Source organism: Petromyzon marinus, chromosome 63 (assembly GCF_048934315.1).
Source record: "Petromyzon marinus isolate PM22_M1 ecotype Great Lakes invasive population chromosome 63, UKy_Petmar_22M1.pri1.0, whole genome shotgun sequence".
Taxonomy (NCBI): domain Eukaryota; kingdom Metazoa; phylum Chordata; class Hyperoartia; order Petromyzontiformes; family Petromyzontidae; genus Petromyzon; species Petromyzon marinus.
In genome coordinates, this window is record NC_133729.1 from 8,147,400 (window position 1) to 8,169,219 (window position 21,820).

The 21,820-nt window shown below is 59.1% G+C and overlaps 1 protein-coding gene across 1 annotated transcript; it reads right to left on the reverse strand.

Moving 5' to 3' along the window:
- Window positions 1-645: 645 nt before the first annotated feature.
- Window positions 646-20,428, reverse strand: LOC116956051 (matrix metalloproteinase-14-like). Its single transcript, XM_032977481.2, has 11 exons — window positions 20,242-20,428; window positions 10,798-10,946; window positions 9,516-9,665; window positions 8,623-8,768; window positions 7,939-8,076; window positions 7,273-7,434; window positions 6,360-6,592; window positions 5,896-6,034; window positions 5,065-5,215; window positions 4,046-4,161; window positions 646-3,237 (listed from the first exon to the last, which is right to left on the reverse strand). The coding sequence occupies exons 1-11, from the start codon at window positions 20,365-20,367 to the stop codon at window positions 2,849-2,851; spliced, it is 1,899 nt and encodes a 632-aa protein (XP_032833372.2). The 5' UTR covers window positions 20,368-20,428; the 3' UTR covers window positions 646-2,848.
- Between the last annotated feature and the right edge of the window lie 1,392 nt (window positions 20,429-21,820).

Below are 21,820 nucleotides of genomic sequence, written 5' to 3' on the forward strand. Positions count from 1 at the left end.
TCCCCGCCGCGCCGGGTTCTGTTCCCCTCCGTGCCGGTTCTGTTCCCCCTCCGCGCTGGTTCTGTTCCCCTCCGCGCTGGTTCTGTTCCCCCTCCGTGCTGGTTCTGTTCCCCTCCGCGCTGGTTCTGTTCCCCCTCCGTGCTGGTTCTGTTCCCCTCCGTGCTGGTTCTGTTCCCCTCCGTGCTGGTTCTGTTCCCCCTCCACGCCGGTTCTGTTCCCCGCCACGCCGGGTTCTGTTCCCCGCCGCGCCGCGATGACGGGAACCCGATGTCAACCGCGCGCCGCGCCTGCTCCGTCTCGTCCATCACACTGTGTTCACCAACCACCACCACCATCACAACAACACAAAGATGCACCCCTCCCCCCCCCCCCAGTCTATAGCCTTAACAGATTGTCGCAACGTTGGGTCAATATTGTGACCCAACGTTGTGTCAACGTTGGCAATGTCCTTCCCATACACGTCGCTCCCCACAGCACGTCGAATGATCCGAAGGTCCGGCGGGGAATTTCAGAAAAAACAGAAGATAAAAAATTGCCCTTCAGAATAATCGCTTTAAAAATAATCGACGTTATTTTTAAACCAATTCTCTTCAGGACCGCGTACGCGAACGAGCGAGCGAGCGAGAGAGTGGGGGGAGCCGCGCGGATACTTTGGGGCGAGCCGCCCGTGTTTTTGTATTTATTGAAGACAACGTGAGACAGAAGATGGCTAAAGATACAAAATCTAAAATGTAAAAAAACTAAAACGCGCACGCAACGCGCAGCCCAACACCGTACAATGGCGTTTAGCAATTTAAACCGAAGCAGAGACACGAACCCCTCGAACGCACGCACGCACGCTCGCACGCACACACACGCACGCTCGCACGCCGAGGACGAGGAGACTTGCATTGTACTCGCGTGCAACACCGACCACGGGCCGCACATTCGAGGGAGGTGGCAGTACAGCAAGCGGGTCGTTCGCAAAACCCACGTTCAAGTTGTCTAGCGAGGAGCGCTGCTGGGGGGGCTTTTCCGGTTTCCCTCCACCCCGCACCCCCCAGCACCCTACCCCTCTCCCCCGACACACACGGACACACGGACACACACACGGACACGCACGCGGACACGCACGCGGACACGCACACGGATACGGACACGCGCGGAGGCCGAACTCTCGCCCACGACGGGGGGGAAGCGGGGAAGCATCAGCGATGTGGCCGGACCCTCCTTGGCGGCGAGCCTTGGGACCCGGCGGGGACTCTCCGGGGTTCAGCGAGGGGGGGTAACGTTATTTACACCGCGCTGGGAGTCGAGCCGCGCCCGACCAGCAGGCTTCCAACGCCGGCACGAAGCGGGCCTCGTTGTCGGTGACACGGTCTCGCGTTGCTGGGCTAGCCGGCAAAGTTTCCCAGACTCCGGTCCCCGCCGACCGACCGACCGCCGACCGACCGCCGACCGCCGCCGCGCTTTCCACGTTCACCAATTTGACTCCTCGCCGTCCGAGTGAACTCGTGTCCACGCCGCTGCACGCCCCCGGCGGCTGTCAATGACGCGGTCGGCCGCGTGGCTCTCGCCGAGCGTCGGTCACCTCGGTCGGTCCACCCCGCGGCACCCGGCTCCGTCCCGCGGCCTCCCGCCGGCGGCGGCGGGCCTTCCACACCTCACGCGACAGCCTCGGGGTGTACCCGGGCCGGCACGATGCGCCGCGGGTGACGTCGCCGACGATTCGGTGGCGGGCGGGCGGGCGGGCGCTGGCTGGCGACCGCTTGGGGAAGCGTTGAACCAGCAGTGGATGGGCCGTGGCGGTGATGACGAGACACTGAAGAGGACGAGTCGGCTGTCTCGCGCGCCGCTCTGCGTCCCTCGCCCGCTTAGGCCTTGGGCCGGAATTATTGGCAAAACTATAAAATGACACGCTATTTTTACTTGGCACGGCAAGCGCCCAAGTGAGCTACGCCGCCTTTCTTCAGAAGCCCACCTGGCTACCCCACAATGTTAGCTCATCGTCGTCGTCGTCGTGTGGAAATGTGCATCAGCGGGCCAAATCATCTTAAACGCGTGATGTTGGGCCTGAACGTGGAGGGAAAAAGCGGAGGACCCGGACAAAAATCCACGCGACCACCACGGGGAGAGAGAGAGAGAGAAAACACGCAAACTCCAAATATACAGCAGGGTCGGGATCGAACCCACGACCTCCTGTATACCAGGCGAGGTAGTTGACATCTCTGAGCCACCGCGGTGCCTAAAGGTAGCGGAACTCTATACTCGCTCGCGATTGGTCGCTTCTGGCTGCCACTCTGCCGCCTCTGGATTCCCGCGCATTTCAATCTCACGAGCGATGCGCATCACCAAGTTGCGCAATGTACCCTTACTTATATATTTATTTTTAAAAAGCACCGGCAGACTGGTCCCCGTCATAGGAATGTGGCTCAGGGACATGATTGTAGCGACCGACGCTCACTGCGCGTGCCGGTGCGACGAGGCGCGGTGCAGAGGTATACAGTGGGCGTGGTGTGTCGGGTGCCAACCGGGACTGACCCGGCCGGCAAGGAAGCCCTGCGTGAGCGAGCGCAGAGAGCCGGCGGGACGGTGACCCGCTTAGCCCGAGCGCTGGCTAGCCAGTTAGCCGCTTAGCCAGATCGCCGGCGATTAAACTAGCCGGTTGCCGTTTAGCCAGTTAGCCTTATCGCCGGTGAGTCGGCTGGCCAGTTAGCCGGTTAGCCCTATTGCCGATGACCCGGCGAGCCTCATCGCCGGTCGGCCTGCGGCTCGGCGAGCCGCGTGGCTCGCGTCGTGCCACCGACTCGGGGTTGGCTCCGGCCCCGGCTCAGGTCGGCCGGGGCCGGCCGGGCTGAGCCGGCGGCGCTCACACCCACTGGCGGATGGAGCGCTGGCAGTAGCGCAGCGGCTTGGCGGCGTTGCGTCGTCTCACGGCCAGCGCGACCACCGCGCCCGCCAGCGCGCCCAGCAGCAGCAGGCACGGCAGCACAAACACCAGCGGGTTCAGCCCCCGGTCCATCTCCTCCACCACCTCCCCCTCCTCGTCCTCATCGGCCGCCTCCTCCTCTTCCTCTTCCTCGTCCTCCTCCCTCCCGTCGTCGTCGTCGTCGCCGTCCGTCCCGCGGCCGCCGCCGCCCCCCCCGCCGTCGCAGCCCATCCAGTCGCGCAGCAGCGAGCGCGGGAAGCCGCTCTCTACGCGCTTCTTGTCGATGTTGAACTTCCAGTAGCGGTCGCCCTTCACGAAGAACGTGTGCACTGCCGGGGGGCGACAGGGGTGAGGAGCGCCGCGCCGGCGATTACGATGACTGTGACGGCGATGACGATGATGACGATGTTGATGGTAGTGACTTTGATGATGACGATGATGACGATGATGATGGTAGTGACTTTGATGATGATGGTAGTGACTTTGATGATGGCTGTGATGATGACGGCAACTACGATGATGATGAAAGTGACTGTGATGATGACGATGATGACGATGACTGTGATGACAATGATGACGACAATTATGTTGATGATGACAACTGATGATGACAATGATGACAATGATGACGATGATGATGGCGATCGCTGCGTCTCTCCCAGAGCTGTACACGCGGCCGACAGAGAAGCCGGTAGAGGAGGTGGTGGAGGAGGTCGAGGAGGTGAAGGAGGGGGTAAGAGACAGAGGAGAGGGCCGGAGAGATGAGGTGGCCGGGCGGTGGGGAGAGTCCGCACCGAGGAAGGAACTTTATTATTTATTTGCCCACTGAGATGTGTCGCTCTTTTTCAGAAGCGACCTGGCTATCATCGCCGTCATCACCGTCATCACCGTCACGCGGAAATGTACAGCAGCGGCCAAACACCCTGAACGCGTGGCCACGTCAATTCTAAACGTGGAGGGAGCAACCGAAGAGGAGAAAAATCCACGCGACCGTGGGGAGCGAGAGGGAGAGACACGCAAACTCCAGATGCACAGCAGGTTGTCGTCAGGGTCGGGACGGAGCCCGTGACTTCCTGCAGGCCAGGCGAGGCCGTCAGCAACCTGCTGTGGCCGCCGGGTCCGCGGCCCACCGCTCACCTCCGTCCTGGCTGAGGAAGGCGGCCTGCGTGCCGGAGGGGACCCCCTCCCAGAGGCTGAGGGGCTTGGGGTATCCCTCGGCCACCGCACGGCTGTCCTCATCGAACCGCCAGTATCTGCACGAGCGAAGCACAAATGGTTCCCCCTCCCGCGTTGAGGGCCGCGCAGGCTGTCGGGGCCGAGGGCCGTTAGCGTGCGGCGGCACCTACGAAGGCCGGCGCTGTGGCACGCGAAGGGGTGGGTGGCCAGCGCCACGCCCGGCCGCCTTTGTCTCCCCAGCGGCGATGTTTACTACGCACCTTGCCGGGTGCTCGTTTAAGGCGGAGTCGACCTAGGGGAGGCCCAGGACCGGTTCAGATAATCGTCACTGGCGTTGGCCGTGAGTGGGAGTCGAACTCGGTGTCGCCGGGTTTGTAGAGCGGCGTAGCGCTAACCGCTACACTACCGCTCCACACTGGTCCCCTCTGAATAAGTAGGTGGTGCTTATGGACTCCCATCACCCTCACCCACCCACTAACCTACTCACTCACTCACCCACCCACTCACCCACCCACTCACCCACCCACTCACCCGTTCCCTCTAAAGAAGTAGGTGGTGCTGATGGACTCCCACCACTCTCACCCACTCACTCACTCACCCACTCACTCACCCACCCACTCACCCGTTCCCTCTAAAGAAGTAGGTGGTGCTGATGGACTCCCACCACTCTCACCCACTCACTCACTCACCCACTCACTCACCCACCCACTCACCCGTCCCCTCTAAATAAGTAGGTGGTGCTGGTGGACTCCCACCACACTCACCCACCCACTCACCCACACACTCACCCACACACTCACCCACCCACTCACCGGTCCCCTCTAAAGAAGTAGGTGGTGCTGGTGGACTCCCACCACACTCACCCACCACACTCACCCACACACTCACCCACTCACTCACCCACACACTCACCCACCCACTCACCCACTCACCCACCCACTCGCCCACCCACTCACCCACACACTCACCCACCCACTCACCGGTCCCCTCTAAAGAAGTAGGTGGTGCTGGTGGACTCCCACCACACGGCCGCGTCCACGCGGTCGCGGGGGAGACCTCGGCCCAGCTCCTTCAGTTGCCGTGGGAACCCGGGCTCAGAGGTCCCCTCCTGGAACAGCCAAAACTTGCTCCCTGTCGGGGGGGGGGGGGGGCAGGGGTGAGTGGGTGGGTGGGTGGGTGGGGAGACACGGGGGTGAGTGGGTGGGTGAGTGAGGAGACACGGGGGTGAGTGGGTGGGTGAGTGGGTGGGTGAGTGGGGTGACAAAGGGGTGAGTGGACGGGTGAGTGGGTGGGTGAGTGGGGTGACAAGGGGGTGAGTGAGTGGGTGGGTGGGGAGACACGGGGGTGAGTGGACGGGTGAGTGGGGAGACAAGGGGGTGAGTGGACGGGTGAGTGGGAAGACACGGGGGTGAGTGGGTGGGTGAGTGGGGAGACACGGGGGTGAGTGGGTGGGTGAGTGGGGAGACACGGGGGTGAGTGGGTGGGTGAGTGGGGAGACACGGGGGTGAGTGGGTGGGTGAGTAGGGAGACACGGGGGTGAGTGTACGGGTGAGTGGGGAGACAAGGGGGTTAGTGGACGGGTGAGTGGGGAGACACGGGGGTGAGTGGGTGGGTGAGTGGGGAGACACGGGGGTGAGTGGGTGGGTGAGTGGGGAGACACTGGGGTGAGTGGGGTGACAAGGGGTTGAGTCTGTGGGCGAGTGAGTGAAGTGCTACACAGAGTTGTGGCTCGCTGCTACGTGCGTTAGTACGTCTGTCCGTCCGCCTCCCGGTGGTGGTGAGGAGCGGTGAGCGCTGTGCGAGGTGCTCACCCTTGAAGAAGACGAACTTCCCGTCGGGCCTCTCGTAGACGGTGTCCACGCTGTGCGGCAGACCCTGCCAGAAGTGGCCGATGGGCATGGGGTAGCCACTGAGCACCACGCCGTCCCGCACCCTCCAGAACCACTCGTCCTGCACACGCAACGGGGAAACGTCCCGTCTCAAGAGGGCCTCCACCCGGCCTCCACCCGGCCTCCACCTGATCTCCACCCAGCCTCCACCCGGCCTCCACCCGGCCTCCACCTGATCTCCACCCGGTCTCCACCTGATCTCCACCTGATCTCCACCTGGCCTCCACCTGATCTCCACCCGGCCTCCACCCGGCCACCACCTGGCCTCCACCTGGCCTCCACCCGGCCTCCACCTGATCTCCACCTGATCTCCACCTGGTCTCCACCTGATCTCCACCCGGCCTCACGTGGGGAGTCGCCGAGTGTGCAGCGTCGCTGCGCCATACCTTGAAGACGACGAGCTCCCCGCGGAGGCGTGCCAGGGTGTCGAACTTCCCGGCGCAGATGTCCGGCTCGGACCCGGGCCGCGGAGGGGCACGGGGAGGCGCAGGGTGCCGCGGGTGGTGAGGCGGCTTCCGCTCCGGCTTCGTCTTGGGGGGCTTGGGGTCCCTGGGTTTCTCCGGCTTGCTCGGGGGTTTCGGTTTGTGGGGGGCCACCGTTGGGGGTGCGTCGGGGGGCCCTGTAAGGATGAGACCGGCAAAAAAGAGGGGCGGTGGAGGCGGCCCGGGGGGGGGGGGGTGGGGGGTTAAAATATTGCCGCGCTCCGGTCAACTATACCACGGTTGCACTCCGGTGTACCCCGATCTCAATCCAGTATACCACACAACATCCACTATGTCTCCGTGTCTCTGTCTTCTCTCTTTCTGTATCTCTCTCCGTGTCTCTCTCTCTCCGTGTCTCTCTCTCTCCGTCTCTTTTCTCTCTGCATCTCTCCGTGTGTCTCTCTCTCTGTCTCTCTCTCCGTGTCTCTCTCTCTCCGTGTCTCTCTCTACGTCTCTTTTCTCTCTGCATCTCTCCGTGTGTCTCTCTCTTTGTCTCTCTCTCCGTGTCTCTCTCTCTCCGTGTTTCTCTCTACGTCTCTTCTCTCTCTGTATCTCTCCGTGTCTCTCTCTCTCTCCGTGTCTCTCTCTCTACGTGTCTCTCTCTCTCCGTGTCTCTCCCTCTCTCAGTGTCTCTCTCCGTGTCTCTCTCTCTCTACGTGTCTCTCTCTCTCCGTGTCTCTCTCCATGTCTCTCTCTCTGTGTCTCTCTCCGTGTCTCTCTCTCCGCGTCTCTCTCTCTCCGTGTCTCTCTCTCTCTCTCTGTATCTCTCTCCGCATCTCTCTCTTCTTTCCATCTCGCTCTCCCTCCGCGTGCCCACCGTAGATCTGCTGGATGCCCAGCAAGTCGTCGTAGGGCAGGCGGAAGTCCTCCGTGTCCATGTACTGGTAGAAGGGCGCCATGACGGCCGTGGGGTCGTTGGAGTGCTCCAGGCCCAATGCGTGGCCCAGCTCGTGGACGGCGACGATGAAGAGGTCGTTTCCTGAGCGCGCGTCCGCACAAACGCAAAGATCCCCAGGCCCCCCCCCCCCCGGATAGCCTCAACGGACTGCAGGGGCAAGTGCCGTCACTGTCGGCGAGTGGCGGCACCTGTGAAGGCCGCCGCGTCGCACGAGGCGGCGGTCGGCCAACAGCGCCCTGGCTGAGTCGACCTAGGGGAGGCCCAGGGCCTGTTCAGATTATCGTCACTGATGTTGGTGGCCGTCAGTGGGAACAGAACGCGGGTCGCCGGGTTCACAATCGCAGTGTAGCGCTACCCGCTACACTACCGCTCCCCACACACACAAAGACACAAATCCCCCGTATAGCCTTGACAGACTCTTGGGGCAAGTGCTGTTAGCGAGCACCTATGGAGGCCGGCACGGCACACGAGGGGGTGGGTGGCCAGCACCACGCCCGGCCGCCTTTGTCTCCCCAGTGGCGATGTTTACTACACACCGCACCTGGTACTACACGAACACGTACACATGCGCACGCACGCACGCACCGGTGTAGTCGCGGTCGCCGATGGTCCAGGGCTCGTCGTCGTCGAAGTGCGTGTCTCCGCCGATACCCGGCCCGGGGAAGTAGGCGTGCGCCAGGAAGCCCCCAACGCCGTCAAACGGAGAGTTGTCTCCGTGCTGCCCTGGGGGTCCGCAGACGGCCACGGCCAGACAGCCAATCACAGACCGCGTCTGTGCGTGCACGTGTGCGTGTGTGGCCGTGCGCGACGGCGGCGTTGGCGCTGACGGAGAGAGGGGGGCGAGCGGCCTGCACGGCGAGGATGAGGAGGTGGAGGGGCGGCTCGCTCACTCCCTTCGCTCGTTCCGTCACTGCCGGCATGAGGGCCTGCTCCCGGTGAGTGAGCTGTAGGAGAGCCCCTTGTGAAAGGCGGCGGGGGGGGGGGGGTTGCTTTTGGCCTCTTCTGCCACGCTGGTCGGATTTACAGCATTGGAAGAAGAGGTTGGAGGTATCCTCACTTTACCGAATATTTTCCTGGGATTCTTTGGTGTTTCTGCAGATGTTTCTGATTTCACTTCAGATATTTATCCAGATTTCTCTGGTTTCTCTCCAGATTTTTCCAAATCTCTCTCCAGATTTCTCTCCAGATTTTTTCCAGATTACTTCTCTCCAGTTGATTTCTCTCCAGATCTCTCTCTCACTGTGTTGTTGACCTCCGGTGTGGAATTACCCGACGCGAAGAAGATGTTGATGTCCACCTCGTGCCCCGCCGCCTCGTGGAAGGTCAGGGGGGTCACCGTTTGCCAGATGTCGAAAGCCTGGCGGATCGCTTGCCGTGTCTCGTACTCGCCCACCTTGGGCGTGTAGTTATGGATGCTGAACAGAGATGCAAAGACGTGAGCGGGAATCGGACTTGGGTTGCCGGGTTCGTAGCGCAGCGCGCTAACCGCTGCACTGCCGCTCCCCATGCACAGAGATGCGCAAACACACACACTCGATTATAAACACACACTCCACCTAGGCGGTGTCTAAAGAGGAAGGGTCTAGGCTTAAACAGGACGTTCCGGGGCCTAAACAGGAAGGGCCGGGGCCTAAACAGAACGTTCCGGGGCCTACAGAGGTTGAACTTTCCCTGTTGAGTCAAGGCGGTAGAAACGCAGAGAATTAAACAGGCGCGGCAGGCAGCAGCAGCAGCAGCAGCGGGCCGAGTAGGGCACCATGGTCACGAGCTGTTAACTACCTTGTCTGGTATGCAGGAAGTCGTGGGTTCGATCCGGACCCTGACGCCTGTTTATTTGGAGTTTGCGTGTCTCTCTCTCCACGTGGTTGCGTGGTTTTTTTGTCCGGATCCTGCAGTTTTTCCGCCCACATTTAGAATCAACGTCACGTGTTTAGAGTATTTGGCTGCTACTATAAATTCCCACATGATGACGAGCCACTTCGGTGAGCTATCGTTTGCGATCGCCGCATCACTTCTGAAAAAGGGGCTACATAGCTCAGTGGGCCTTACCTGGTAAAATAAAAATAGCTTAGCTTTAATAGAAACGGAGACTGCCCGTTGAGGCTCTCGGGTCCAGCGCGCGGTCCGCCCTCCCCTTCCCCCCCCCGACCCCCCGGGCCTACTTGTAGGTGATGTGCCGGTGACTCCACTTGAGGCCGTTGACGGCGAAGCGCTTGCGCCGTCGCGTTGACCCCGCCGCCGACGCCGCCGACGCGTCGCCGCCCCCCCGGGAGATGCGATCGGGAACCCCACAGCGGGGCCGCTTCATCCACCTGCGCGGCGACAGCCGACGTGTCTCGCTCGGTCACGGTCGTGGACGCGCAGCCAAGGTGCACCGGGCGCGCTGCGCTGGGGGTGTGGCTGTGTTGCAGGCATGCGGGGCGACGCGCTACGAACCCGGCGGCCCGGGTTCAATTCGCGCTCACGGCCAACACCGCCGATGGTGATTATCCGAACCGGTGTTGGGCCTCCCTGAGGTCGACTCGGCCTCAAATGAGCACACGGCGCGGTGCGTAAACATCGCCGCTACGGAGACAACGGCGAACCGGGTCGCGCGTGGCCAGGGCGCTGGCGGCCACCCCCGCCGCCTCGTGCGACGCGGCGGCCTTCACAGGTGCCGCCACTCGCCGACAGTGACGGCACTTGCCCCTGCAGTCCATTAAGGCTATCCGGGGGGGGGGGGGGCCTGGGGATCTTTGCGTTTGTGCGGACGCGCGCTCAGGGAACGACCTCTTCATCGTCGCCGTCCACGAGCTCTCCAACGACCCCACGGCCCTGGGCTACAGGGGAGACAAAGGCGGCCGGGCGTGGTCGCTGGCCACTCACCCCCACTTGTGCCGTGCCGGCCTTCATAGGTGCTGCTCGCTAACAGCACTTGCCTCAACAGTCTGTTAAAGCTGTACTGGGGATCTTTGTCTTTGTAGCAGCAACAGTAATAGTGAGAGGCATACTGGATGTGGTGTGCCGGGGTGTGTCGTAGAGTGGACTGGTGTAGGTGGCACGTGACTTGTAGCAGGTGCTTCCTAACAACACTTGCCCCTACAGTCTGTTAAGGCTATACGGGGGATCTTTGTCTGTGTTATACGGTGGACTCGTAAAGGTGTTACGTGACGTGTAGTAGCGGCGGCAGCAGCAGCCACAGTAATAGCGAGAGGTTTACTGAATGTGGTGTGCCGGGGTGTCGGTGTGCTGCAGAGTGGCGTGGTGTAGATGCCACGTGGACGTGTAGTAGTGGCAGCAGCGGCCAGAGTCGTCGCGAGAGGTATCCTCGATGCGGTGTGCCGGGGTGTGGGTGTGTTGCAGAGTGGCGTGGTGTAGATGCCACGTGGACGTGTAGTAGTGACAGCAGCGGCCAGAGTCGTCGCGAGGGGTATCCTGGATGCGGTGTGCCGGGTTGGCGCCCACCGTAAGGTGAGCTCGTCCATGTCTCCCGTGACGGGGATGCCGTACAGCTGCTGCATGGCTGCCACGGCTGACGAGAGCGTCTCGGCCGAGCGGTAGGTGCCCAGTCCGGCGCCCTTCGCCGGGAGGTAGCCGTACATCTCCAGCCACGACTGCGCCCAGCAGGCACGCGCACAGGCGCACACAGAGAGGCGTGAAGGTGCGTACAGGGTGCACAGACACATACAGGTGACGTGCAGGTACCTACAGACGCGTGCTGTAGACACAGCCACGTACGTACAGGTAAGCCTAGGTATGAGCCGTCCTTTTTTAAAAAAATTTTTGTTGTAGTCGGCACTTTGCTCCGTTCATCATTTCGGTTTTTTTTTAATGCTTTGCTTTACGTAACCCCCCCCCCCCCTTTTTAAAAGAAAGTAAAAATTAGCCGTCCTCTCTCTCTGAGTCGTTCCCTCTCTCTCTGAGTGGTCCTCTATGAGTCGTTCCCTCTCTCTCTGAGTCGTCCTCTCTGAGTCGTTCCCTCTCTCTCTGAGTCGTTCCCTCTCTCTCTGAGTCGTTCCCTCTCTCTCTCTGAGTGGTCCTCTATGAGTCGTTCCCTCTCTCTGAGTCGTCCTCTCTGAGTCGTTCCCTCTCTCTCTGAGTCGTCCTCTCTGAGTCGTTCCCTCTCTCTCTGAGTCGTTCCCTCTCTCTCTGAGTCGTTCCCTCTCTCTCTCTGAGTGGTCCTCTATGAGTCGTTCCCTCTCTCTGAGTCGTCCTCTCTGAGTCGTTCCCTCTCTCTGAGTCGTCCTCTCTGAGTCGTTCTCTCTCTCTGAGTCGTCCTCTATGAGTCGTTCCCTCTCTCTGAGTCGTCCTCTATGAGTCGTTCCCTCTCTCTGAGTCGTCCCCTATGAGTCGTTCCCTCTCTCTGAGTCGTCCTCTATGAGTCGTTCCCTCTCTCTGAGTCGTCCTCTGAGTCGTTCCCTCTCTCTGAGTCGTCCTCTCTGAGTCGTTCCCTCTCTCTCTGAGTCGTCCTCTAGGAGTCGTTCCCTCTCTCTGAGTCGTCCTCTATGAGTCGTTCTCTCTCTCTGAGTCGTCCTCTATGAGTCGTTCCCTCTCTCTCTGAGTCGTCCCCTCTCTGAGTCGTTCCCTCTCTCTCTGAGTCGTCCTCTATGAGTCGTTCCCTCTCTCTGAGTCGTCCTCTCTGAGTCGTTCCCTCTCTCTCTGAGTCGTCCTCTATGAGTCGTTCCCTCTCTCTGAGTCGTCCTCTATGAGTCGTTCCCTCTCTCTGAGTCGTCCTCTATGAGTCGTTCCCTCTCTGAGTCGGGCTCTCTGAGTCGTTCCCTCTCTCTCTGAGTCGTCCTCTCTGAGTCGTTCCCTCTCTCTCTGAGTCGTCCTCTCTGAGTCGTTCCCTCTCTCTCTCTGAGTCGTCCTCTAGGAGTCGTTCCTCTCTCTCTCTCTGAGTCGTCCCCTCTCTGAGTCGTTCCCTCTCTCTGAGTCGTCCTCTATGAGTCGTTCCCTCTCTGAGTCGTCCTCTATGAGTCGTTCCCTCTCTCTCTGAGTCATCCCCTCTCTGAGTCGTTCCTCTCTGAGTCGTCCCCTCTCTGAGTCGTTCCCTCTCTGAGTCGTCCTTTATGAGTCGTTCCCTCTCTCTCTCTCTGAGTCGGGCTCTCTGAGTCGTTCCCTCTCTCTCTCTGAGTCGTCCTCTCTGAGTCGTTCCCTTTCTCTGAGTCGTCCTCTCTGAGTCGTTCCCTCTCTCTCTGAGTCGTCCTCTATGAGTCGTTCCCTCTCTCTGAGTCGTCCTCTATGAGTCGTTCCCTCTCTCTCTGAGTCGGGCTCTCTCTTTCCGAGTCGTCCTCTACGAGTCATCTCCTCTCTCTCCGAGTCGTCCTCTAAGAGTCATCCTCTCCGAATTGTCCCTCCTCTCCCTCTGCGAGTCGCCCCCTCCTCTCTCGACGAGAGTGAAGAGCGAGCGAGCGAGGAGTGAGCGAGCGTGCGAGTGAGCGAGGAGTGAGCGAGCGAGGAGTGAGCGAGCGTGCGAGTGAGCGAGGAGTGAGCGAGCGTGCGAGTGAGCGAGGAGTGAGTGAGGAGTGAGCGAGGAGTGAGCGAGTGAGCGAGCGAGTGAGCGAGCGAGTGAGTGAGCGAGGAATGAGCGAGTGAGCGAGGAGTGAGCGAGTGAGCGAGGAGTGAGCGAGCGATGCGGCAGCGGTGATGTTGCGGCGTTCCGTGTCGGCGGGAAGCGATTCACTCTCACGATCGTGAGCCACGTGGTCTTATTGCGTTCGAGCCGCCCTCGTTGACGGCTGCCTCAAAGCGTGGCTTCCACCATCTGAAAGCGACCAAATTCCTCCGCTAACTCAAACCATGCTCGCTCACTCGCTCGCTCCGCGGGGATAGGGAGAGGGAAGCGGGGCTCCTGCAACCGGATGGAGCATCAGCAGCAGCAGCATCACAGCAGCATCAGCAGCAGCATCACAGCAGCATCACAGCAGCATCAGCAGCATCACAGCAGCATCACAGCAGCAGCAGCATCACAGCAGCATCAGCAGCAGCAACACAGCAGCATCACAGCAGCATCAGCAGCAGCATCACAGCAGCAGCAGCATCACAGCAGCATCACAGCAGCAGCATCAGCAGCAGCATCACAGCAGCATCACAGCAGCATCACAGCAGCATCACAGGAGCATCACAGCAGCATCACAGCAGCAGCATCACAGCAGCATCACAGCAGCATCAGCAGCGCAGCATCAGCAGCATCACAGCAGCATCAGCAGCGTCACAGCAGCATAACAGCAGCATCACAGCAGCAGCATCAGCAGCATCACAGCAGCATCACAGCAGCATCAGCAGCAGCATCAGCAGCATCACAGCAGCATCAGCAGCATCACAGCAGCATCACAGCAGCAGCAGCATCAGCAGCAGCATCACAGCAGCATCACAGCAGCATCAGCAACATCAGCAGCAGCATCACAGCAGCATCAGCAGCATCACAGCAGCATCACAGCAGCAGCATCACAACAGCATCAGCAGCAGGAGCATCAGCAGCAGCAGCATCACAGCAGCATCAGCAGCAGCATCACAGCAGCAGCATCAGCATCACAGCAGCATCAGCATCACAGCATCATCACAGCAGCATCACAGCAGCATCACAGCATCACAGCAGCATCACAGCAGCATCAGCAGCAGCATCAGCAGCATCACAGCAGCATCACAGCAGCATCACAGCAGCAGCAGCAGCATCACAACAGCATCAGCAGCAGGAGCATCAGCAGCATCAGCAGCATCACAGCAGCATCAGCATCACAGCATCATCACAGCAGCATCACAGCAGCAGCATCACAGCAGCATCACAGCAGCATCAGCACTTGGCACGACTCTGGCGGAGGGGATCCCGCAAGATGTCGGGGGGGGGGGGGGTGATCGATGGGTCCATGTGGTGTCACGGGGCTTATGCGGTACTGCGTGTGCACAACACACACGCAGGGTGGCCCAACAGTCCAGGAAAACTTTGGGTTATTGTATAGGGTGGCCAAAAAGTCAGGACACATAGGGTTATTGTATAGGGTTATTGTACAGGGTGGCCCAAAAGTCAGGACACAGGGTTATTGTGCAGGGTGGCCCAAACTCAGGATACATAGGGTTATTGTATAGGGTGGCCCAAAAGTCAGGGCACATAGGGTTATTGTATAGGGTTATTGTACAGGGTGGCCCAAAAGTCAGGACACATAGGGTTATTGTATAGGGTGGCCCAAAACTCAGGGTACATAGGGTTATTGTATAGGCTGGCCCAAAAGTCAGGACACATAGGGTTATTATTATACAGTGTGACCCTGTATAAGACCTAAGGAAAGCCCAGCACCGGTTCAAATATTCGCTGTTGTGTAATGGTCGTGAACGGGAATCGTACTCGGGTCACCGTGTTCGTAGCTCAGCGCACGCTATCCACTGCCCCACCGCTCCCTCGCACAAAGACACAAACATCAAGGGGCGATCGCCCATACTCGGCTGTTCCCTCCACTCCACTCCAGGCACGCACAGCCCTGACTCAGGCAGCAGCAGCTATCAACATCAAAACATCGTCACGTGACTGTCAGACAACCACTGAGAGATGCACGCCGGGAGTTAGACTGAGAGGCGGGGAGAGGAGCACGTGGAGTGGAGGACACACGCAGGAGTAGAGACATCACCACCACCATCACATTGATCTTCATCCAGCAGTGGACTGAACCTGGCTGCTGCTGATCATCATCATGATGGTGATGATTCGTGTACGGCCTCATGATGATGCGAGGTAGTCAACATCTCCTAGCCACCGTGATGATGATGATGAGAGAGGGACACGCAAACTCCAAATATACAGCAGCAGGCGTCAGGGTCGGGATCCAACCCACGACCTCCTGTGTACCAGGCGAGGTCGTCAACATCTCAGCCACCGAGCGACGCTCCCGGCCGCGAACAGCGCCAACAACGCTGCACAACGTCGTCGTTGTTGTTGTTGAATCTCTTTTCCACCGTACGTAGCCAACCGGAGGTGCAGATCAGAAAGAGCGCCGCGATCACGAGGCCACTGAGTCAGCCCCCCCCTCTCTCGCAAAGTCGGGGGGGTGGAGGAGGGGGGTGGAGGGAGTATGGAGGGGGGGGCGTGGAGGATGGAGGGGGGGCGTGGAGGGGGGGCGTGGAGGAGGGGGGGCGTGGAGGAGGGGGGTGGAGGGGGGGGGCTCTCTGGAACGCGTGCGGTTTTTGTTTTTTCCCGAGGAGGCAAAACAGCTGACATCATCACGGGTCCCGTGACTCTGTCAACCACCACCACCCACACCACCATCACCATTACCACCAGCACCACCACCCACACCACCAGCACCACCAGCACCAACCACATCACCAGCACCACCCACACCACCCACACCACCATCACCATTACCACCAACACCACCACCCACATCACCCACATCACCAGCACCACCCACATCACCCACATCACCAGCACCACCAGCACCACCATCACCATTACCACCAGCACCACCCACACCACCAGCACCACCAGCACCACCCACATCACCAGCACCACCCACACCACCCACACCACCAGCACCACCCATACCACCCACCAACACCACCAGCACCACCCACACCACCCACCAACACCACCAGCACCACCCACATCATCAGCACCACCCACACCACCCACCAACACCACCAGCACCACCCACAGCACCATCACCCACACCACCATTACCACCATCACCATTATCACCAACACCACCAGCACCACCCACACCACCCACCACCAGCACCACCCACATCACCAGCACCACCCACACCACCCACCAACACCACCAGCACCACCCACATCACCAGCACCACCCACACCACCATCACCATTACCACCAACCCCACCAGCGCCACCCACACCACCCACCAACACCACCAGCACCACCCACAGCACCATCACCCACACCACCATCACCATTACCACCAACACCACCAGGACCACCAACACCACCAGCACCACCCACACCACCCACCAACACCACCAGCACCACCCACATCACCAGCACCACCCACACCACCCACCAACACCACCAGCACCACCCGCATCACCAGCACCACCCACACCACCCACCACACCACTCTAACCACCCCTCCCCTCCTCGCTCCATCTCCTTCCTCTCCTCTCCCCCTCTCGCCTCCATCCCTTCCCCCCATCCCTCTCCATCCTTCTCCCTGACACTTACTCCCTCCCTCCTGTCTCTCCCGTCCATCCCTCCACTTCCTCTCCAAAATCCCCCCCCCGTCCCCCTCCTTTGTTTCCACAGAGGAGGCCAAGGCGTTGTTTTTGTACCGCGCCGTGCTGCTGCTGCTGCGGGTCACGTGACGCCATCTCGAGTCGCTGAGGCTGAGAGTTCAGTCGCGATGGGACTCACACACACAGAGAGGTGGACAACTCAGACTCACACACAGGTGGACAACTCAGACACACACACAGGTGGACAACTCAGACACACAGGTGGACAACTCAGACACACACACACAGGTGGACAACTCAGACTCACACACAGGTGGGCAACTCAGACACACACAGGTGGACAACTCAGACACACACACAAGTGGACAACTCAGACTCACACACAGGTGGACAACTCAGACTCACACAGGTAGACAACTCAGACTCACACACAGGTGGACAACTCAGACTCACACAGAGAGAGGTGGACAACTTAGACTCACACAGAGAGAGGTGGACAACTCGAACTCACGCCCAGGTGGACAACTCAGACTCACACACAGAGAGCGGTGGACAACTCAGATTCACACACAGGTGGACAACTCAGACACACAGGTGGTCAACTCAGACTCACACACAGGTGGACAACTCGGACTCACGCACAGGTGGACAACTCAAACTCACACAGGTAGACAACTCAGACTCACACAGAGAGAGGTTGACAACTCGGACTCACACACAGGTGGACAACTCAGACTCACACACAGGTGGACAACTCAGACTCACACACAGGTGGACAACTCAGACTCACACACAGGTGGACAACTCAGACACACACAGGTGGACAACTCAGACTCACACACAGGTGGGCAACTCAGACACACACAGGTGGACAACTCAGACTCACACACAGGTGGACAACTCAGACTCACACACAGGTGGACAACTCAGACTCACACACAGGTGGGCAACTCAGACTCACACACAGGTGGACAACTCAGACTCACACACAGGTGGACAACTCAGACTCACACACAGGTGGACAACTCAGACACACACACACAGGTGGACAACTCAGACTCACACACAGGTGGACAACTCAGACTCACACACAGGTGGACAACTCAGACACACACACAGGTGGACAACTCAGACTCACACAGGTAGACAACTCAGACTCACACACAGGTGGACAACTCAGACTCACACACAGGTGGACAACTCAGACTCACACACAGGTGGACAACTCAGACTCACACACAGGTGGACAACTCAGACACACACAGGCGGACAACTCAGACTCACACAGGTAGACAACTCAGACACACACACAGGTGGACAACTCAGACTCACACACAGGTGGACAACTCAGACACACACACAGGTGGACAACTCAGACTCACACAGAGAGAGGTGGACAACTCAGACTCACACACAGGTGGACAACTCAGACTCACACACAGGTGGACAACTCAGACACACACACAGGTGGACAACTTAGACACACACAGGTGGACAACTCAGACATAGGGGAGGACCAGGACCGCTGGGTTGGTTGCGGAGTGCGTGCTGACGGCTGCACCACCGCTCCCCTCGCAGACACGCGCCCAATGACACAGAGAGACACACAGAGACACAAAGACTCACGTACACACACACAACAAAGACAAAGATCCCACCATAGCAGTCTCTTTAGGCTGTTGTTGCTGCTGCTGTTGTGGCCCATAGCAGTCTGTTTAGGCTGTTGCTGTTGTTGTGGCCCATAGCAGTCTGTTTAGGCTGTTGTTGTGGCCCATAGCAGTCTGTTTAGGCTGTTGCTGCTGCTGTTGTGGCCCATAGCAGTCTGTTTAGGCTGTTGCTGTTGTTGTGGCCCATAGCAGTCTGTTTAGGCTGTTGCTGTTGTTGTGGCCCATAGCAGTCTGTTTAGGCTGTTGTTGTGGCCCATAGCAGTCTGTTTAGGCTGTTGCTGCTGCTGTTGTGGCCCATAGCAGTCTGTTTAGGCTGTTGCTGTTGTTGTGGCCCATAGCAGTCTGTTTAGGCTGTTGATGCTGCTGTTGTTGTGGCCCATAGCAGTCTGTTTAGGCTGTTGCTGCTGTTGTGGCCCATATCAGTCTGTTTAGGCTGTTGCTGCTGTTGTGGCTCATAGCAGTCTGTTTAGGCTGTTGCTGCTGCTGTTGTTGTGGCCCATAGCAGTCTGTTTAGGCTGTTGATGCTGCTGCTGTTGTGGCACAGTAGTCTGATTAGGCTGTTGCTGTTGTTGTGGCCCATAGTAGTCTGATTAGTCTGTTGATGCTGCTGTTGTTGTGGCCCATAGCAGTCTGTTTAGGCTGTTGCTGCTGTTGTGGCCCATAGCAGTCTGTTTAGGCTGTTGCTGCTGTTGTGGCCCATAGCAGTCTGTTTAGGCTGTTGCTGCTGTTGTGGCCCATAGCAGTCTGTTTAGGCTGTTGCTGCTGTTGTGGCCCATAGCAGTCTGTTTAGGCTGTTGATGCTGCTGCTGTTGCTGCTGCTGCTGCTATACGGGTGGTGCGTTGTTCTTTGTCTTTGTTTTTGGCAGAGGTGGTGCAGCGGTGAGCCGCGCTCTGAATCCCGTGGGGTCCCGAGATCGACGCTCGCTCACGGCCACTGAACGTGACAGAAGGTGGCTCAAACCCTCCATGCGTGGGGGTGGTGGGTTGGTGTCAGCGGGGGCGGGGGGGGGCAGGGAGTGAGCGGCCAAAGTTAGGAGCGGCAAGACGACCCGGGCGGAGAGGACTCGGCGCGGCCACCGAGGGAGGCGTGGGAGCGATCGAAACAACGTGAAGATTCTAAACAAAACAAAAACTCGAACCAAACAACTTCTTATCGGTTGCTACCTTGGCAAGGCTTCGCTGAGATTTTTTTTGTTTGTTGCGGAAGCGACCTGGCTATCTCAGATGATAGCTCAACGAAAGTGGCTCACAATCATGATTATCATCACGTGGACATTCGTACCAGCCGTGAGATGGGTGGCCGTTTGAGTCGACACACGTGAACAGCATCCACGCAAAATCTCTCGCTGTGCGTGCTAAACTACTCAGCAACTCGACGAGTGTGAGATTAAAAGCAGCCCTGCACTGTGTATCATTGTGAGTGATGGTGTGTGATGATTATGATGATGGTGTGTGTTTGCGTGAGTGTGTGTGGGGAGCGGTGGTGTAGTGGTTAGCACTGCGCTGCGAACCCGCCGACCCGAGTTCGATTCCCGCTCACGGCCAACACCGGTGACGATTATCTGAACCGGTCCTGGGCCTCCCCCTAGATCGACTCGGCCTCAAATTAGTACCTGGTGCGGTGCGTTAAATAATCTCCACTGGGGAGACAAAGAGAGCCGGGCGTGGTGATGGCCACCCACCCCCTCGTGTGCCGTGCCGGCCTTCATAGGTGCTCGCTAACAGCACTTGCCCCAACAGTCTGTTACAGGCTACTCACTTACCTACTCACGTACCCACCTACTCACCCACCTACTCACCCACCCACTCACCCACCCACCCACTCACCCACCTACTCACTTACCCATCCACTCACTCACCTACTCACTCACCTACTCACCCACTCACCCACCTACTCACCCACCTACTCACCCATCCATCCACTCACCCACCTACTCACTTACCCATCCACTCACCTACTCACTCACCGACTCACTCACCTACTCACCCACTCACCCACCTACTCACCCACCCATCCACCCACTCACCCCGTGGTTCACGACAGGAGCTCACAGTCCCTACCTCTCCGCTGAAGGAGCGATTGGAGACGGACTCCCCCGGGGCCTCCTCCACGGTCGCGATCGCAGCGGCCAGCAGCGAGAGGAGGAGGAGGAGAGCAGACAGAGCGCTGGGTGCCTGCAGCCTCATGATCACGAATCACCTCTCAACACTCCTACTCCGACTGAGAGTCTGGAGATCTGATTCCCCCACTTCCTCTCCCCCACTCCCCACTCCCCCACTCGCTCTCTCCCCCACTCTCTAAGTCAAAGTCTCCCCCTCCACTCTCTCTACCCCCGCTACACTCTATTTTTTTTTTACGATCAGAGGAAACAAGAAGATGCTCGGTGTAGTCGGCACTTGGCTTCGTTCATCATTTCGGTTTTTTTTTCAATGCTCTGCTTTTTGTGCCCCCCACCCCCCCTTTTTAAATGAAAGATTTCGCAAAAGATTTCACGCTCTTCTCTCCTCCTTCTCTCTACCCCCTCTCTCTCCCCCTACTCTCTCTCTCTCTCCCTCTCCCCTACTTTCCCTCTCCTACTCGCTCCCTCTCCTCTCTCCCTCTCCCCTCTCTCTCCCCTCTCTCTTTTCCTCCCCCCCTCCTCCCCTACACCCCTTCAGCAAATGTGGCCCGCGCGTGCGGGGAGGGTGACGTATGGACTACGACGTCCTTGTCGTACTTTTGTATGTTGAACTTCTTTCGCACCGCACGTAGCCAACCGCGCTGATGATCCGTAGGTGCGGGGAGCGGTGGTGCAGTGGTTTAGCGCGACGCTGCGCTCACGGCCAACGCCTGCCCACAGCGGTGATACATCGTCTGAGCGCGGTTCTGGGACTCCGTCTAGGTCGACTCAGCCTCGAATGAGTACCTGGGTGCGGTGTGTGGTAATGAACATCGCCACTCGGGGGAGACAAAGGCGGCCTGGCGTGGTGCTCGCCACCCAGCCCCCCGTCCCTCGTGTGCCACAGTGAGGGTGCTGCTACTCGCTAACAGCACTTGCCCCAACAGTTTGTTAAGGCTACACGTGGGGGGGGGGGGGAGTCTTTGTCTTGAGGGTTATGGAGGGAGACACGGGGGGGGGGTTAGGTATGTGCTGGCACAAATCTGCGTTAGAGAAATAAAAAATAAAAATATCTCTCTCTCGTTTCCAGTTCGTCAACTATGCCCGCTGGCTTAGAACGGGGAGAGAACACCACCACCATGAGCTGGGGAAGTGCACATTAGAATAAAACCCTTCCTCGCGTGAAGCTCTGCTGCTGCTTGTTGTGAGAGTGGGGGGTCACTTTGTTGTTGAAGCTCGCGCTGGGGGGCAGTGTGGGAGCGACCTCGTGCTGAGCCAGTGGGGTCACTGGTGATGGTGGTGAGTGTCTGGTGAGTGTCTGGTGAGTGCGTGGTGCCTGGTGAGTGAATAGTGAAGGTCTGGTGCATGGTGAGTGTCTGGTGAGTGTCTGGTGAGTGGTGTCTCTGGGGAGTGGTGTCTGGTGAGTGAGTGGTGCGTGGTGAGTGTCTGGTGAGTGCCTGGTGAGTGAGTGGTGAGTGTATGCTGCGTGGTGAGTGCCTGGTGTATGAGTGAGTGGTGAGTGTATGGTGCGTGGTGAGTGC

What these genes read in the sequence shown, in the direction of transcription:
- LOC116956051 (XM_032977481.2), bottom strand. Translation starts at nt 20,367, where the DNA reads ATGAGGCTGCAGGCACCCAGCGCTCTGTCTGCTCTCCTCCTCCTCCTC. An exon ending in CAACATCTTCTTCGCGTCGG is followed by an intron (nt 8,077 to 8,622) that starts GTAATTCCACAC and finishes GCGGACCCCCAG; the next exon opens with GGCAGCACGGAGACAACTCT. An exon ending in TACTTCTTTAGAGGGGACCG is followed by an intron (nt 4,162 to 5,064) that starts GTGAGTGGGTGG and finishes TCGCTCGTGCAG; the next exon opens with ATACTGGCGGTTCGATGAGG.